Genomic DNA, 18,447 nt, shown 5'->3' on the forward strand with positions numbered 1-18,447 from the left:
ACCCACTCACCCACCCTTTCACATGCTCACCCACTCACCCACTCACCCTCCCACCCATTCAACCTATCACCCAGCCACTCACCCACTCACCCACCCACCCACACACTCACCCACCTACTAACCCACTCACCCACCCTATCACATGCCCACCCACTCACCCACTCACTCACCCACCCACTCATTCACTCACCCACCCACTCACCCGCCCACTTAACCAACCACCCACCCACTCACTCACCCACCCACTCACCAATCCACACACTCAACCATCCACCCACCCACTCACCCACCCACTTAATCAACCACCCACTCATCCACACACCCACTCATGCACCCACCCACCCACTCACCCACCCACTCACCCACCCACTTAACCAACCAACCACCCACTCATACACCCACTCACTTATTCACCCACCCAATCACCCACCAACTCACCTACCCATCCACTTACTCAACCACTCACCGACCAACCCACCCACTCACCCACTTACCCACGCACTCACCAACCCACCCACTCACCCATGCATTCACTCACCCATCCACCCACTCACCCGCTCACCGAATCACTCACCCACTCACCTATCCACCAACCCACCCACTCACCCACCCACCCACCCACCCACTCACACACTCACACACCCACCCACCCACCCACCCACCCACTCACCCACCCACTTGACCAACCACCCATTCACCCACCCACTCATACACCCACCCACCCATTCCCTCACCCACCAACTCACCGATCCACCCACTCAACCATCCACCCACTCAACCATCCATCCACTCAAACATCCACCCACTCACCCACCAACCCACTCACCAACCCACCCACCCACACACACCCACCTACTCACCCACCCTCTCAAATGCCCACCCACTCACCCACCCACACACTCACCCACTCACCCAGCCACTCACCCACTCACCCACCCACACACTCACCCACCTACTCACCCACTCACCCACCATCTCACATGCCCACCCACTCACCCACCGACCCACTCACACACCCACTCATCCACTCACCCACTCATTCACTCATCCACCCACTCACCCACTTACTCACCCACTCACCCACTCACCCTCCCACCAATTCAACCTATCACCCAGCCACTCACCCACTCACCCACCCACCCACACACTCACCCACCTACTAACCCACTCACCCACCCTATCACATGCCCACCCACTCACCCACTCACCCACCCACTCATCCACTCACCCACCCACTCACCCACCCACTCATCCACTCACCCACCCACTCATCCACTCACCCACCCACTCATCCACTCACCCACCCACTCATTCACTCACCCACCCACTCATCCACTCACCCACCCACCCACCGACCCACCCACCCAACCAATCACACACCCACTCACCCACCCATTCACCCACCCACCCATTCACCCACCCACTCACCCATCCATTCACCCACCCACCCACTCACGCACCCAACCACTCTCCCACCCACTCACCCACTCACTCACCCACACACTCACCCACCCATTCACCCACCCATCCACCCACTCACCCACCCACTCACCCACCCATTCACCCGCTCACCCACTCATCCACCCATTCACCCACTGACCCACTCACCGACCCACTCACCCATCCATCCATTCACCCACTCACTCACTCACTCAACCACCCATTCACCCACCCACACACTCACCCACTCACCCACCCACACACTCACCCACCTACTCACCCACTCACCCACCATCTCACATGCCCACCCACCGACCCACTCACACACCCACTCATCCACTCACCCACTCATTCACTCATCCACCCACTCACCCACTTACTCACCCACTCACCCACTCACCCACTCACCCTCCCACCAATTCAACCTATCACCCAGCCACTCACCCACTCACCCACCCACCCACACACTCACCCACCTACTAACCCACTCACCCACCCTATCACATGCCCACCCACTCACCCACTCACCCACCCACTCATCCACTCACCCACCCACTCACCCACTCACCCACCCACTCATCCACTCACCCACCCACTCATCCACTCACCCACCCACTCATCCACTCACCCACCCACTCATCCACTCACCCACCCACCCACCGACCCACCCACCCAACCAATCACACACCCACTCACCCACCCATTCACCCACCCACCCATTCACCCACCCACTCACCCATCCATTCACCCACCCACCCACTCACGCACCCAACCACTCTCCCACCCACTCACCCACTCACTCACCCACACACTCACCCACCCATTCACCCACCCATCCACCCACTCACCCACCCACTCACCCGCTCACCCACTCATCCACCCATTCACCCACTCACCCACTCACCCACCCACTCACCCATCCATCCATTCACCCACTCACTCACTCAACCACCCATTCACCCACCCACTCACCAACCCACCCGCTCACCCAAACCACTCACCCACTCACTCATACACTCACCCACACACTTATTCACTCGCCCACCCAACCACCCACCAACTCACCTACCCACCCACTCACTCAACCACTCACTGACCCACCCACTCACCAACCTACCCACACACTCACCCACCCACTCGCCCACCCACCCACCCACGCACCCACCCACCCACGCACCCACCCACTCACCCACCCACCCACTCGCCCACCCACCCACTCGCTCACCCACCCACTCGCTCACCCACCCACTCACCCACTCTCCCACCCACCTATCCACTCACCCACCCACCCACCTATCCACTCACCCACCCACCCACTCACCCACTCACCCACCCACTAACCCACCCACCCACCTACTCATACATCAGCCGATTTCTTCTCTGGCCCCATTCATTCGGCACACGAGGGGGTGGGTGGCCAGCACTACGCCTGGCCTTTGATCCCCTGTTGCGATGTTTACACACCGCACCAGGCACTCATTCGCGGCTGAGTCGACTTAGGGGAGAACCATGGCCGATGCAGATAATCGTCACTGGTGTTGGCTGTGATTGGGAATCTAACTCGCGTCGTTCTAACCACTGCACTACTGCTCTCTACCCACTCATACACAACATTCCATCTCTTCACTAGTCCATGCCACTCACCCACTCACTCACCCACTCACACTCAACCACTGACTCACCCATCAGCCCATCTCTTTACGAGCCCATATCACTAACTCACACACACACCTATTCACTCACCCACTGACTCACTCATCAGCCCATCTCTTTACGAGCCCATATCACTAACTCACACACACACCTATTCACTCACCCACTCACTCACCTATCAGCCCATCTCGTATCTTGTCTAAGCCACTGACTCACTCACAAAAATACAAAGACAAAAATCCCCGTATAGCCTTAACAGACTGTTGGGACAAACGCTGTTACCGAGAACCTTTCAAGGCCGGCACGGCATACACGTGGGTGGGTGGCCAACAATACGCCCGACCGCCTTTGTCTTGCCAGTGTTGATGTTTACACTCCGCTCCAGCTACTCATTTGAGGCTGAGTCGACCCAGGGGAAGCCCATAACTGGTTCAGATAATCGTCACTGGTATTGGCCATAAGCGGGAAATCGAAATCGGGTCACAGCGCGCTAACCGCTACACTACCGCTCCCCACGCAGACACCCCCATTCACGCAGACACACCCATTCACGCAGACACACCCATTCACACAGACACACCCATTCACGCACACCAAATGATACAACATTCCGTCTCTTATGTAGCCCATTTCATTCACCCACTCACTCACCCCTCAGTCAATCTATTTTGTCGCACATGCTGCGCCCGTTTAACAGATGCTGTTAAACACACACGCCAACTTACACACCCAAAACCCACCCACACACACCCCTGTACATCATAACGCACCCACCCACAGACCCACAGCCAGGGAGATGAGCAGTAGGCCGATCTCAAGGCGTTAAACACAACGGCAAAGACCGAGGAAGGTCACCACGTCGCCAGGTTAGTTCCCCTTCCACTGACACCACGCTCGCGGAGTTGATTGAAGTTAAAACAGTCGTGATTTTGTTTGTTGTTGTTGTATTGAGATTTCTCCTTTCGTCAAAGCATCGACATCATCCTCGTCAGCAGTAGTCATATGACAAACAATCCACTGCTGGGTGATTTCACGGAAGTTAACAATTCGCCCTCAGGCCAAAACAAGATCTAATAACGCTCAATACCATCGTTAGATCTCACCGTTGGATGTCATCATTATATTACATCATTATATTCCATCGTTGAATTTAATCGTCAGATCTCATCATTGGAGCCCATCCGTCTGCCGCTCATCCATCCGCGCAGTGATCAGTGTTAGGTATGGGGCCCCTTCTACTGTGACTTTTAGAGCAATATTCATAAAAACACGACGAACCTTTCCCAACGCGGCTTCATCCAACGCGTTTTTCAGCTCTACACGGTTTACTTAGTGAGGTCTGTTGTCTGGAACACGGAGGTGATGATTCGGCTCTGCACTGTTTACATAGTGAGGTGTGTTATTTGGGACATGGATGTGATGATTCGACACTGCATTGATTACCTAGTGAGGTCTGTTATTTGGAACATGGATGTGATGATTCGACTCCACACTGTTTACTTAGCGAGGTCTGTTATTTCGAACACGGATGTGATGATTCGGCTCCACAGTTTACCTCGTGAGGTCTGTTATTTGGAACACGGATGTGATAATTCGGCTTTGCACTGTTTACCTAGTGAGGTCTGTTATTTCGAACACGGATGTGATGATTCGGCTCCACACTGTTTAACCAGTGAGGTTTGTTGTCTGGAACACGCAGGTGATGCTTCGGCTCTACGCAGTTTGACACGGCTAAGATTCTCATCTCAGCCCCCCCCCACACCCCTTCTTCCCTTTCATTTCCCTCCCCTGCAAGCACATTTCGTTCTCCTATAACACCGCCTGTTTTCAGAACAAGTGTTGGATATAACGCGATGCGAATTGGCTACAAAACAATCGAGTGAATGGAACTACGTCACGCGAGTAGGAATAAGTGCGAGTACGGCTGCCTCAGCGTAGCGTCGTAACGCAAGTCATTTGGATGCTGCTGGATGCTTCTTAATGCTACCCACGTGCCTCAGTCTTTGTTCAACCTGCGTATGCATCTCCCGCGTTATCTCGGACTGTGTTTTACCCCCTATATAACATATTATTTATTATAACGCGATTTTTCCATAACGCGTTGTACCGCAGCAACGCAACAATCACAGACGTGTACGCTACTCACGATCGTCGTCCAAATGATGGTCGGGCTGTAAGAAGTCCCAAATGCTTCCAGCAGGTCCCCTTTTTGAGCGGCTCTCGCCCCGAATTGTTCCGCGTTCACGACCTGTGTTTCCCTCGCGGATGTTTGTATGTTGGGTTCTTAAACAATTAAAAATAAATCTCATCACCACGTCGACAAAGTAGTACTGTGAGCGTTCTGCGTCCGTTGTAAGGTGTGAATGAATCGACCGTGAGAACGATTTAATGAACGTGAACTTTTTTTTCGGTGTGATACTCTAACACACTCAATGCGCCACAACAACGCAAATGTTCACACATCCACCGCATGCATCTTCGCCATCCGGTCGTTGAGGACATCAGGCATACGGATGCCTAGATGGCGGATCGTTAATGCTCAAGTGACAGTGTTAGAGGAGCTCGCCCGGGGCTGGGAATTCAGTGTTGAGGTGAAATTGAAAAATAGTATACACACGCACACGCAATTGCTCGAAAAATAATAAGGAACGGAAAGACAGAAATACTCATAATAATGGCTTGACGAAGACATTAGAAGAGATTGGTGCCAGAAATATGTGGCCACTTCTTGAGAATATTCTCACAACACGGAGGAAAGTGGATACATGTGACGAATGTGCAGTGGACACCTACTACGGTCTATCTGCCCATATATCGTGATGATGATGCATGGCACTATACACTACACTATACACTACATACTACTGTACACTAAACAATTATAAGCTACGCTATACACTAAACTGTTAAATACATAACTATGATGCGTACTCTTGGTTCTTTCGGTAAAGTCACATAGGTAAAGAAAATAAAAAATAAAAGATAAAAAAATCACGACGTTTCGATTTCAACACAAACAATCATCATCAGGTCTGACAACCACAGCAATAAATTTTACTGAAGTGGGAGAGAAGCCGGAATCAAGGGGGTTTATACTGGGCATGGTGGGCGGGGATGTAGGTGCGCGAGGAGGGGGATAGTGGGGATAGACCGATTGCTGCCAAAACGGATGGCACTCACAACAAAATAGCCACACTGCTGAGTGCTGAGTATGTAATTAACTCGGTGAAATAGACTTGTATCCGGTAAATAAGATGGAACAACTATGAACTGTTAAATTTTACTTGGTTAATAACATGTTTCCAATGATTGCTCAATTTGTATCCGTCCTCTCGGTTGAAGTTATGTCTATGTTTGTATATCTGGATGGCTTCATGAACAAATCTTTGATGGTAGCCAGACGGCTTGCAGAGCACTTTGGTCTCATGAGAGCCCACAGCGTTGTAGCAGTGATCAGCCACGGCGGAAGAGTTAGTGTGGCTATTTTGTTGTGAGTGCCACCATCCGTTTTGGCGGCAATCAATTACATCCTCAGCACTCAGCAGTTTGGCTATTTTGTTGTGATTGCCATCAGATTTGGCGGCAATCGGTCTATCCCCACTATCCCCCTCCTCGCGCACCTACAGCCCCGCCCACTTCCCCCCCCCCCACCACCATGCCCAGTATAAACCCCTTGACTCCGGCTTCTCTCCCACTTCAGTAAAATTTCTTGCTGTGGTTGCTAAACCTGATGATGATTGCTTATATTGCAATCGAAACGTCGTGATTTAATTTATTTATTTTTAATTTTTTATTTTCTTTACCTACGTGACTTTACCGAAAGAACCAAGAGTATGGATCCTTGCAGTCACGAAAACTTCAAATCTAGAAACAACTATGATGTGCCACTACTTGAGCATATTGGCACTCCAAGACAGAGGACACTGAAAACAACACATGACGAAATATGCATTGAACATCGACTACGGGGCTATCTGATGGTGGCCACCATCAGAGATTTGTTCATGAAGCCATCCAGATATACAAACACAGACAAAACTTTAATCGAGAAGATGGATTCAGATTTATCAATCATTGTAAGGATGTGATAAAGTTTTAACTGCTATAATTTTCACTCACCCACCCATGTGTCTTGTTGTCCATTTACTTGCTAATTTCTCCAGCCCCACCCATCCATGCACGCCACAAACCCTCCTCTCCCCTGTGAACTCCTACAGCCAAACTCCTTCCCCTCCCTTCCTTGGGTGTGTATATAAACACCTATATATACACCTGCATATACAAACATACAGTATGCACAGGTGTTTATATATATACAGGTTTATATATATATATACACACACAAGTGTTTATGTATAGGTGTGTGTATATATACAGGTGTGTGTGTATATGGATATATACAGGTGTGTGTATATGGATATATACAGGTGTGTGTATATATGTGTAGTGACGTTAAGGGTGTCACTATGGTGTTAGCGCCAGGCACTGTCATAAGAGTGCTACTGTGCGTCTGGAACCTCTCTCTGGGGCCAGAGTGAATACGGCATGCGAACGGGCCCGAGGGGGCATAGTCCTGGTGACGGCCTGAGAGAGGACAAGTCAGGACATGGTAGTCTGGGTGAACCCGAGAGGGCACGTGACTGGGACAGCATAGGGAGAGGGGCCCATTGGGGGCTTGAGGGACACGTGATGCTCGGTCGACATTCTTCGCGACAGGTCTCGAAGGGGGCATGGTCGAAGACGGAGCGAGGCCATGTTCAGGAGCATAAAGGAGCAGTCCCGAGAGCATTCTTGGCTGTTCTCTGGAATCAACCCTTGGCGCTATGTCTCTCCGATCTTCGGTCTTCGCTCTGCATCGTGGGTCAGTCAGCACGTTACTGACCTCTGCCTCTGCCAACCATCGAGAGAGAGGCGCCAATCCTCCGCAGTCACGCGCCGAGGATGGGTGGCGCGAGGTGGCCAGCCGCCTCGACCTGCTCCTCATCACCATTGGCCAGCTGGTCGCACAACTCTCCGCGTCCTCGCCTGTCGTCCCTGAGACGGCTCGACAGAGCAGCCACCTGCGGCGGCAGTTCCCCCGGCGGGGACCACGCGATCGTCGCCTGCCATTTCACCTGCAGACGGTGCGGCGTGAACGACGGCCACCATTTGAGTGGGGCGCGGGATGACTCAAAAGACGCACCGTGTACGGCAGTGCTGGAAGGAGCCGCATGCTGACACCGACGACTGCCTCCCATCTGGGAATTTGTGGCGGCGGGAGGCGATTGGACAGCGTTTCGTCATCACTTTGAGGCGGCTTGGTTGTCCGTCGGGTGGATGAAAGAGGAGGCCCTTCTGACAGCCCTCGACGACGATGCATTGCCGGTGTTCTGGGCCATCCCGGAAAGTGATCAGTCGACCATCCAGTAGGCATTCACTCAGATGGCGGCCATCTTCAACCCTCCATACAGCGCCTGCAGAATATTTTTGCAGCGGAAGCAAGGGGAGGCCGAGACGCCTCTCGCTTTTCACAGCGCACTGCTGGCATTAGGACAAGAGGCATATCCCCACATGGACCGGGCGGCACTTGACGCCTTGGAGGTGGAAAGGCTGCTATCATTGGTGCAGGAGTTGGGAGTCGTGCAGACGATCGATCACCGAGAACAATGAGTTGACATCCTGAAGGGTGGCCTGGTGGATTCAAGCACATGAGAAAATGAAGCAATGGCCCAAGGTGGCGGCTTGGATGGGGGACCCCGAAAGGGCAGAAGGGCCCACGTTGTAGGATATGGAGCTGGTGTTGGCGTTGTACGGCCGGGGCCCGTGCGGGAGAGGCGTCAGGGGATGGCCGCCGGATTGGGGTTGGCGAGAGGAGGAGCCCCCTCCACCCTCGAGACCAACAGCCACCTGCTGCAGGTGTGGCCGGCCAGGCCACGTCGCAAGAGAATGCCGAGGTGTCGGCGACACCACCGACTGCTCCCCAAGCCCCACAGGATCCGAGCCTCTGTTGCCGGGAAAATATTTAGAGGTTGCCTCATGTGAGGGATCAGAGGCTGGAGCCTGGGCCCTATCTGGAAGCCCCTGGAACCTGCTAGTGGGTTCGAGAAGGGAGGTGCGGCCAGGGCGGAGCCAGGCCGTGCTAGGAGCATAAAAGGGGCTGAGAGCGGGGAGCTCGAGGCTGCCAGTTCTGGGATTGGATCGTCTCGTCATTGCTGTCGTCTCGTCACCATCGTCGCTGCCGTCTTCGCTCGATATTGTGCTGCTAGATGGTTGTTGGCTGTCTTCGTTGGCGCCGTCAATGTTAGACGTCTAGTGTTGTGTATAGGCTAGTGCCTGTAGAGGGTGCAGGCGAGATCATGAGTGTTCAATAAAGAAGGTGCCTCTACAAACCTCATCTCCGACGCACTCACACTACAAATATACAGGTGTGTGATTATATACAGTTGTTCATCTGGCAACAAAACTGACACCTTTTTTACAAGGAGTCATGTTTGCATTGACCACAATACCTGCGGTCGGAATGCAAACAAAAACACAACTCTGATATAATGTATGCACTGTCCTTGAAAATGATTGGTCCACACCCGAGACAGCTTTTCTTAGAGCCTAGTCTCACATGGTGTTGGACCAGATGACGCCAAAAGGCGTGGGGGGTGGGAGGAGTGAGGCTGGGTGGGGAGGGGCTGGTCACCCCGTGGTGCCCTTATAAAACTCAACGATTAACCTACTCACGCCTCACAGTCGGCCATATTTGCGGAATACACCACGTCGCCATTGACCCTGGCCATTGACCGAGCAACCCATCGTTCCTACCAGCTCCCTCCGCAGGAATGTGTTAAATATGTATGTAAATTAAAGCTCTAAGAGAGCTCAGAAAGAGCTATCGCCACATGGAGGTGGAAGAGGATGGCAAGAATATAATATATACACAGGTGTTTATATATAAGTAATGCGAGCGTATGCTGGGCTTCGCCGCCCCAGCCCCTAAGCCAACCAGGCGCCACGAACCATCGGGGGCAGGGTTTAAGGGCGGAGCCCGCGGGCGTTAGGGGGTGGTATTATCTGGAAAGTTCTTAAGGGGTGTGGCGAAGGGCGGAGTCTGGGTGACGTGGGAAGAGGATATAAGGGGAGCCGGAAGGGGCTCGTGGTTTCAATTGGTGGAAGCTGCAAGCTGGGCCACGTCAGGGGTCTCCGCGAGCCATCGGCCACGTGGCGACGCGGAGACGGCTCCCAGCGCGCCGTCTGCCAGCTGTGCGCAGGAGCAGAGAAGCGAGAGAGCGGCGCGAGAGCGGGACGTCAGCTCCCGCGACGTGCCGCGGAACGACCAGGAGAGCGGAACGCGAGCTGTCCAAATAACGAAGAAATAAAGAGACGGAGACACAGTCGCTTGTCGTCGACCTGTTTTATTACATATATATGCTGGTGTTTGTATAAATACAGGTATTTGGATATATACAGGTGTTTGTATATTTCCATGTATTTATATATGTAGTTCCTGAAAGTACGCGTCACGCGCGGAGGTCGGTGTGCGCGCACGCGGCGTACAGTGGGAGCAAATAAGGACGCAGTGCGCTGATTGGCCGAGAGGGTGTTGTTGTCGCGGAGTGGCGCCGCATTGTCTGGAAAAACATGTCAAGTGGCAGCGGGGGGCTGGGGGCGAGTGGCGTCGCGGGGGATGCCCCTGATTAATTGGGGATTAATTGGCTCTGGGATAAAGACAGGAGTTTTTGGAGGAGACGGGAGTTCGCGCCTGGGAGGAGACAGAGGATGGAAGAGTTGGAGCAGCAGAGCTAATAACAGTATAGGGTAGCAGTGGAGAAGCGTAGGGTAGCAGTGGAGAAGTGTAGGGTAGCAATGGAGAAGTGTAGAGTAACAGTGAGACGACGAAGCCAGTAGGAAGCGGCTGGAGTGTGGGAAGAGAAGCTAATGTCGTTACGACAGAGTGGGACGGCGGAGCTGATAAAGAGCAGCCGAACTGTGGCGGAGAGAGTGGAGAGGAGAGTCGACGGAGAAGTGATGGGGAGCGAGTGAGGCCGGCAGAACGCGGCGAGCGAGTGGAGAGCGCGGAGGAGAACTGTGGATTGGTGTTACAAGAGGAACGTTGAGCGATGTTGGATGGAGGAGTGTTGATCGAAATACGTGAAATAAAGGAAAGAGGAAAGACAGAAGCTGTCGTGTCGGTTCGAGCACTACATATACATGGGTGTATATATATATAGATGTGTGTATGTATAGGTGTGTAAAGCAGGGTGTTTTAAAAAGATAGACCCGATTTAAAAGCAGTACTGCTTTGAAATTGGGTCTTTTTAAAACACCCTGTAGAAACACAAAGGTTTGTGTAAATATGTATATATGTGGGGAGCAGTGGCATAGGGATTAGTGCGCTAAGCTACACTACAAATCCGGCCGCACGAGTTCGATTCCCGCTCATGGCCAACACCAGTGACCGGTCCAGGGCCTCCCCTAGGTCGACTCAGCCTCAAATTAGTACCTGTGTGGTTTGAAGTAAACATCGCGGCCACGTGTGGTGGTGGCCACCCACCCCCCAGTGTGTGCTGGCTAACAATACTTGCCCCAACAGTCCGTTAAAGGCTATACGGGTGATCTTTGTCCTTGTTTATATGTGTGTGTTTTTTACCGTATAGGGAGGGACGTGTCCAACACTAACCTATTGACTGTTCTCAAAAATGTTGTTACCTTTAGCCATTGTCTACTGTAAGTCGCGCGTCCATATTTACGTCTCATTGTCTTTACAATCCGGCAACTCCCCGCCACTGAGTTGATTCTATAGTGCAGTGTTCAGACTGTGGCGCAGTGTTGATTCTATCGGGCAGTGTTGAGTGTATGGGGCGTTGTCGAGTCTATGGGTAGCAGTGTTGAGTCAGGGGTGCAGTGTAGCATCTGTGGTTTCGTGTGAGTCTGTGGACAGTGTTGAGTCTATGGGCAGCGTTTATTATATAGGTCTCTATGTCAGTCTATGGGTCTGTGTGAGTCTATAAATATCTATGCAATTATATGACCCATTGTGTCAGTCATCGTTTAACCGGACAGATGTCATCATACGTTGATTAATCACGTATCTTCATCTGTGCCAAATAAAAATTATACTGCCTCTGTATGCCACGTGTCAGATATTAACCACACACTTTAAATTCTGCACCATTTGCAGCTCTTTAGTCATGTCTGGTGGTGTCACGTTACGCCGTGTAATGCAATTCACATTCATGACGCCGCTATGTAAAATTAAAGCGCTATTATTAACAAAAAATGTTACTGCTTAAACACGTGGCACCTTTATGCCATACATCTCCCACTCCTCAAAGCGTCATAATCATATTCAGACTGCACCTATAGACAATTATATACGACAGTCGGCGGGTGATTGAGTGGGTGATTGGCTGGGTGGGTGATTGATTGGGTGGGTGGGTGATTGATTGGGTGGGCGGGTGATGGATTGGGTGGGCGGGTGATTGATTGAGAGGGTGGGTGATTGTTTGGGTGGGTGGGTGGTTGATTGGGCGGGTGGGTGATTGATTGGGTGGGAGGGAGGGTGGGTGATTGATTGGGTGGGTGATTGAATGGGTGGGTAGGTGGGTAATTGATTGGGTGGGTGGGTGATTGATTGAGTCAGAAAGTTACAACAACAAACAAGATAAAAAAACACGATAGGAGTAAGTAAATAACCCAAACACATTTTTGTAACCAGATAAAGCCCACTGAGCTATTAGCTTTTTCAGAAGAAACCTGGCTATTACAAATGAAATGGGAGCGGCCAAATGACCTAAGTAATTGAAGCGCATGTTTCTTCATGCGAGGGGAATAACCGGAGGACCTGGAGAGAAAATGATATGCGACTACGGAGAGAACACATGGTTGTTGGTGGTTGGAGGAGTGTTTGAATTATTTAGCAAAGTGATCAGTTGTTTTGCTTCGATCCCTACGAGGTTAATGATGTAAAATGTGAAGGAGCCAGGTTGGGTGCATTGCCTTGTATCGGCAGGGATGTAAGTACTCCAACAGGGAATGTATGTACTCGTGCAATTTGCACTCATATATTGTATCTATATTTACGTATTTGTTTTTAGTGCCTTGCTTAACTTTTCTCTTTCTTGCACTCCTATCGGTGTTTTGTGTAATTATTTTCGTTGTTGTAACTTGACACTCAGAGATAGATCGAGACGCATAGAGATAGAAAGTAACCCACAGTGATACATCGAGAGACAGGCTCATATAAATATAACTTGCTGAGCTGGTGCCCCTACTGGGAAACGTATAAAATAGCTTTATAGCTCATCGGATTCCTCCTCCAGTCTAAATAAAAAATCGGATACTGTATTGTTAATTATATATTGATATCGTATCATACTGGATGAGATAGTGATGGGCTTTGTAAAACCTTATTTCAAGTGTCTATTGACTATTGCTGCTGCTCCTGCTGATGATGTGGTATGTGTAGTGATAGGGCTCGTGATGGGGTAGTGGTACGGGTAGTGGTAGGTGTAGTGGTAAGGGTGGTGATAGTGGTAATGATGGGGTAGTGATGGGTAGTGGTCGGTGTAGTGATCGGTGTAGTGATATTGCAGTAATGCGGTAGTGGAACATGTAGTGATAGGGGTAGTATTAGGTGTTGTGGTTTGGGGTCGTGATACGGGTCGTGATGGGGTACTGGTACATGCCTTGATAGGCTTAAGTAATAGGGGTTGGGGTAGACCTGGTCGTAGCTGGGTGTAGGGGTCAGGGAGTATCAGGATGATGATGCTGGGCTAGGAAGAAGAGATGGAAGTTTTCTAATGGAGGAACGGATGCTGATGAATTTATTTTCCACCATATATAGCCAACCGTGCTAATCAGACATGAGTTGATGACGATGATGATGATAACGATGGTTAATTATTTGGGCAACATTTAATTACATGTCATTTTTCCCCCTTCCCATTTAGATAACAAGCGCGCAGGTCCACACCTGGTACAGCTGTGTCCTATCGGCTACAAAGCGGAAAGACATTAAACAATGTTTTCGCTCGGTTTGCTCAAAAAGACAGTCGTCGCACTCACATTGCTGGTCATGTTACTTTATGTTCTGGACATCCTCCGTCAAGTACATAACAACTCGAAGCTCGTCATAACGTCGATGAACGATGTCCTACAACAGTTGAGCACAGGAATCGATGCTGGTCCTGACCCAGTTTTCCACAAAGTGGGGCAGACCCAGGCGCTTGCCTTCTCCGCGTATCTGGACGTCCGCGACGAGGGACGTCCATTCGTCCGGGTTTTTGTCCTGGCCCCGAGAGATATAAACTACAACCACTTCACCTGCCAACTTTTCTACCGGGACCCACCCACTGTAATGAACGTTTCTGCCAAGGAAGATCGCATCAGCAGCCACTTTGGCTTCAGGTACGGCGTCTACAATTTCCTTTGCAACGTCCCTGATCGCACGCCTTACCCGAGCCACGTGAGCCTCACGGACAAGGCCTCGGACTCGGCGGAACCTTTTCTCCCATCGATCCCCGTGGTGGCGCCCGGCGATTCGGTGGCGAGGTACGACTTTGCCGTGTGCCTTCCGACCCTATTCGGGGCGTTCAACAACTCCCTCATCCTCGTGCAGAACCTGGAGATGTACCGCATCCTAGGAGCAGGCATCGTAACTGTCTACAACACCAGCGTGAGCCCAACCGTGAACCGAATACTCACGCATTACAGCCGTGTCGGTTTTCTCGAGGTCGTGCAGTGGCCCATTGAGAATTACCTCAATCCATCCAAAGGCTGGAGGCCCGACATTCACCCAGGCGAGCTTCACTACTACGGGCAGATAGCCACGATGAACGACTGCTTATATAGGAACATGTACAGGGCCAAATACATCTCCTTCGCCGACGCTGATGAAGTCATCCTGCCGAGGCAGTGGTCAAACTGGGCAGATATGATGAGAGCGATAGATGTCCACCAGTCCACCTCAGCTTTCTACTTCACCCTCCACACGTTTCCGATAACGAACGAGGCCACGTGGACATCGCCCCTGGGTGGGCAGGCCAGCGGGACGGACATCCTGAATCAAACCGCAAAGCAGATTCCACCCTCCGACACAAAGGACGCCACCACGAAGATACTGGGGTGTCCCAAGGGGCTGGTCTACGTCTCGGTCAACACCGTCCTCGTGAGTCGCCCGGGCTACAGAGTTCACACTGTCCCAGATGCGGAGGGCACTCTGCAGCATTACAAGAGGTGGAAGAAGGAGTGGCAGCTGCCGGACAGTTCTGTTTTGATGCGTGACTTTCACGTGCAGAATATATTTGGCAGCTTGCTCAGGGATAGGGTTCTCAAGAGCCTGGATGAATTGCGTGAATCCTCAGCCAGCGAATGATTATGAATTCACTTTTGATGACCGGTCCCGAAGATCAGCAATTAAGTTAAGCCTCAACACGATGAAAAGGCTGTGTTACCCTTTCTGGCAAAAATACAGGATGGGTTAAGATGTTTATATACCAAATATACATGTATTGGAAGGCATAAAGTTGGCATAAATCACACATCATCCTTGTGGTAAACCATGCAGACAAACACTGCTTTGAAAATAATGTACACATTCTCCTTGAAACTTATTGGCTTCATCAGAGACAGTGTTCATCGCGTGAATACTGTCTATTAACGAGGTGTTTCGGTTGGGGGAGGGTCTATGACACATGTTACTTAATGCTGCAATCTGACCCAAAGTAAAATCCATTGTAAATCAAATTTATTTAGTTTGATGGGTAATTAATAGCACTTTCGCGGTGGCAAGATGTTAACTCCCTCGCCTGGTATACAGGAGTTCGTGGGTTCGATCCCGACCCTGACTCCTGTATATTTGGAGTGTGCATGTTCTCCCCGTGGTCGCGTGTATTTTTCTCCGGGTCCTTTGATGTTTATCTTCCACGTTAATAAACATGCGTTTCAAATATTTGGCTGCTGTACATTTCCACATGATAAGCTACTTTGTTGAGCTATAATTTGTGGCCAGGTCGCTTCAGAAAAAGAGCTAAAATAAAAACGGTAAAACGTTAAACAGTTTAAATCTCTGCTGGGGATGAGCCATGCGAGTGCTGCGTTGCTTGTTGTTATCCTATCCTGCGGAGTTTGTGGCAGCTCTGTGCCAGTGGAATATGCTGCCGAACGTCCTCTGCCACCTCGGCCAAACACACCTCCACGCAATGCGAGAGTCGAGTGCGAGCGGCTCCCAGCATCAAACGGGCACCGTGACGGCACTGAGCCACGAGTGGAAATTCTCCATTGGTCGCCTTGGAAGGCGCCATCCAAATAAATGGGCCTTGCCTGCTAAAATTAAAAACAAATTTTAGTTTATAGTTTAGTTTTAACTGCTGTAAGTGCTTTAATCGGCAATGCATTGTTATTGCATTGGTAATACGTAATTTGTGTTCTTGGTTCTTTCGGTAAAGTCACGTAGAAGGGAAATAATAAAATAACAAAAATAAAACATAATAAAATAATTCTCACGACGTTTCGGCCACAATTTCAGACGCTGTCTTTCCGACAGACCTGTTCTTCACCTGAGGACGGCTGCTTGCGTTGTGTCCGAAATGTCGTGAGAATTATTTTATTATGTTGAATTTTTATTATTTTATTATTTCGCGTCTACGTGACTCTACCGAAAGAACCAAGAAGATGAATCCCTGCAGTGACGAAAGCTTTAAATCGAAAAGTAATTTGTGGTTAATTGTTGATATTGTATACACTCAAAATAAACAACAAACAAAATTGTAATCGTGATTTATTTGTGAGTAGCTGATTATTTCTTGTATATAATTCATTGTTTATTTTCCATCAATGTGCTGATGCTACACAATTGTACACCTCAGTAAAGTCAAATTACGACGTGTAGAGCCTCGGTAACCCCGACGATTACACGCGAGTGGTGCACGTGTGGTTTGCACGAAACGAAATAATGCTTAATCCAGGACAAAATTAAATATATTTAAGAAAAACTTGTTTAAAAACACGCTTTTATGAAATGTAATAAAAAGTTTAAAATAAATATTTTCTGTTCAAGTACTTTGCATTATATATGTTTCATATACAGTACTCTTGTTGTAACCGACTCTAAATAAAAGCGTGGGGCGCGTGTACTATTTTAGAGCAAATATGTCTGTATTCACAATGAGAAGTAAGTGTTCATATCTTGTTAATGTTGTAAATTGAACATAAAGGTTTTAAGCCGTTTATTTTTGGGAATGTCTGCATTGAGAATGCAAAGTAACTGTTCATATGTAGTGAATATCTTATTATTGTATTGTACAGTTTTTCATGCGTTGATGTTTGTGAATATGCCTCGGTTGACAATCGCATGTAACTAGTGATATGTTGGTCATATGTTGTCATGGAAACTTGTAAGTTTTTAAGCCTTTTTATTTTTGTGAATGTCTGCATTAACAATAGAAAGTAACTTGTCATATGTTGGTTATATGTTTTAATTTAAACGTCAATTTTTTACGGCGTTGATTTATGTAAAGATGTCTGCATTGGCAATGGGAAGTAACTATCATATCATAATATGTTATAATTTGAAAGTTTAGTATTTCAGCCGTTTATTTTAGTGAATGTCTGCACTGGCAATGGAAAGTAACTGGTCATATTTAGATAATATGTTGAAATGTAAACGTTAAGTGTTTATGGCGTTGATTTGTGTCAATGTCTGCATTGGAAATGGAATGTAACTGTCCATATGTTGTAAATATGTTGTAATTCAAACTGTAAGTTTGTATGGCGTTTTTCTTTGCAAATATGTCTGGATTATCAATGGAAAGTAACTGCTCATATGTTGGTTATATGTTGTAATTTACATGTGTATTTTTTGTAGCGTTTATTTATGTGAATGTCTGGATTGACAATATAAAGTAACTGCTCATATATTGTGAATGTTCTAATTGAAATGTATACATTTGCAGCGGTGTATTTGAGTGATTATGTCTGCATTGGCAATGGAAAGTAACTGGCCACATGTTGGTAATATGTTCAAATGTAATCGTTAGGTTTTTATGCCGTTTATTTTTATTAATGTCTCAATTGGCAATGTAAAGTAACTGCCCATATGTAGTTAATATGTTGTAATCCTAATTGTAAGTTTGTATGGCGTTTTGGTTTGCTAATGTCAGGATTGGCAATGGAAAGTAACTGGTCATATGCAGTAAATATGTTGTATAATTAGACGTGATGTGTTTAGGCCGTTTATTTTTGTGAATGTCTGCATTGGCAATGGAAAGTAACTGGTTAAATGTTGTTAATAGGTTGTAATTGAGACGTTAAGTTTGTAAGCCATATATATTTGTTAATATGTAATATGTCTGAATTGGCAATGTAAAGTAACTGCGCATATGTTGT

At 49.0% G+C, this 18,447-nt stretch overlaps 1 protein-coding gene across 5 annotated transcripts in view; it reads left to right on the forward strand.

Annotated features, from left to right (window-relative positions):
- Nucleotides 1–16,010, forward strand: part of LOC144719631 (beta-1,4-galactosyltransferase galt-1-like) — a 51,213-nt gene extending 35,203 nt beyond the window's left edge. For 3 of the 5 annotated variants that reach the window (XM_078595750.1, XM_078595746.1, XM_078595749.1), the window contains exon 2: nt 14,013–16,010. In XM_078595750.1, coding sequence (XP_078451876.1) covers nt 14,084–15,436 — 1,353 coding nt within the window. In that variant the 5' untranslated portion in view covers nt 14,013–14,083 and the 3' untranslated portion in view covers nt 15,437–16,010. Of the gene's footprint in view, nt 1–2,774; nt 3,960–12,694; nt 13,077–14,012 lie in introns of those variants that run through there. The other 2 variants (XM_078595747.1, XM_078595751.1) reach the window with 2 other exon arrangements.
- Nucleotides 16,011–18,447: the final 2,437 nt, after the last annotated feature.

This window comes from Lampetra planeri, chromosome 6, assembly GCF_965212315.1.
Source record: "Lampetra planeri chromosome 6, kcLamPlan1.2.h2, whole genome shotgun sequence".
Lineage (NCBI taxonomy): Eukaryota > Metazoa > Chordata > Hyperoartia > Petromyzontiformes > Petromyzontidae > Lampetra > Lampetra planeri.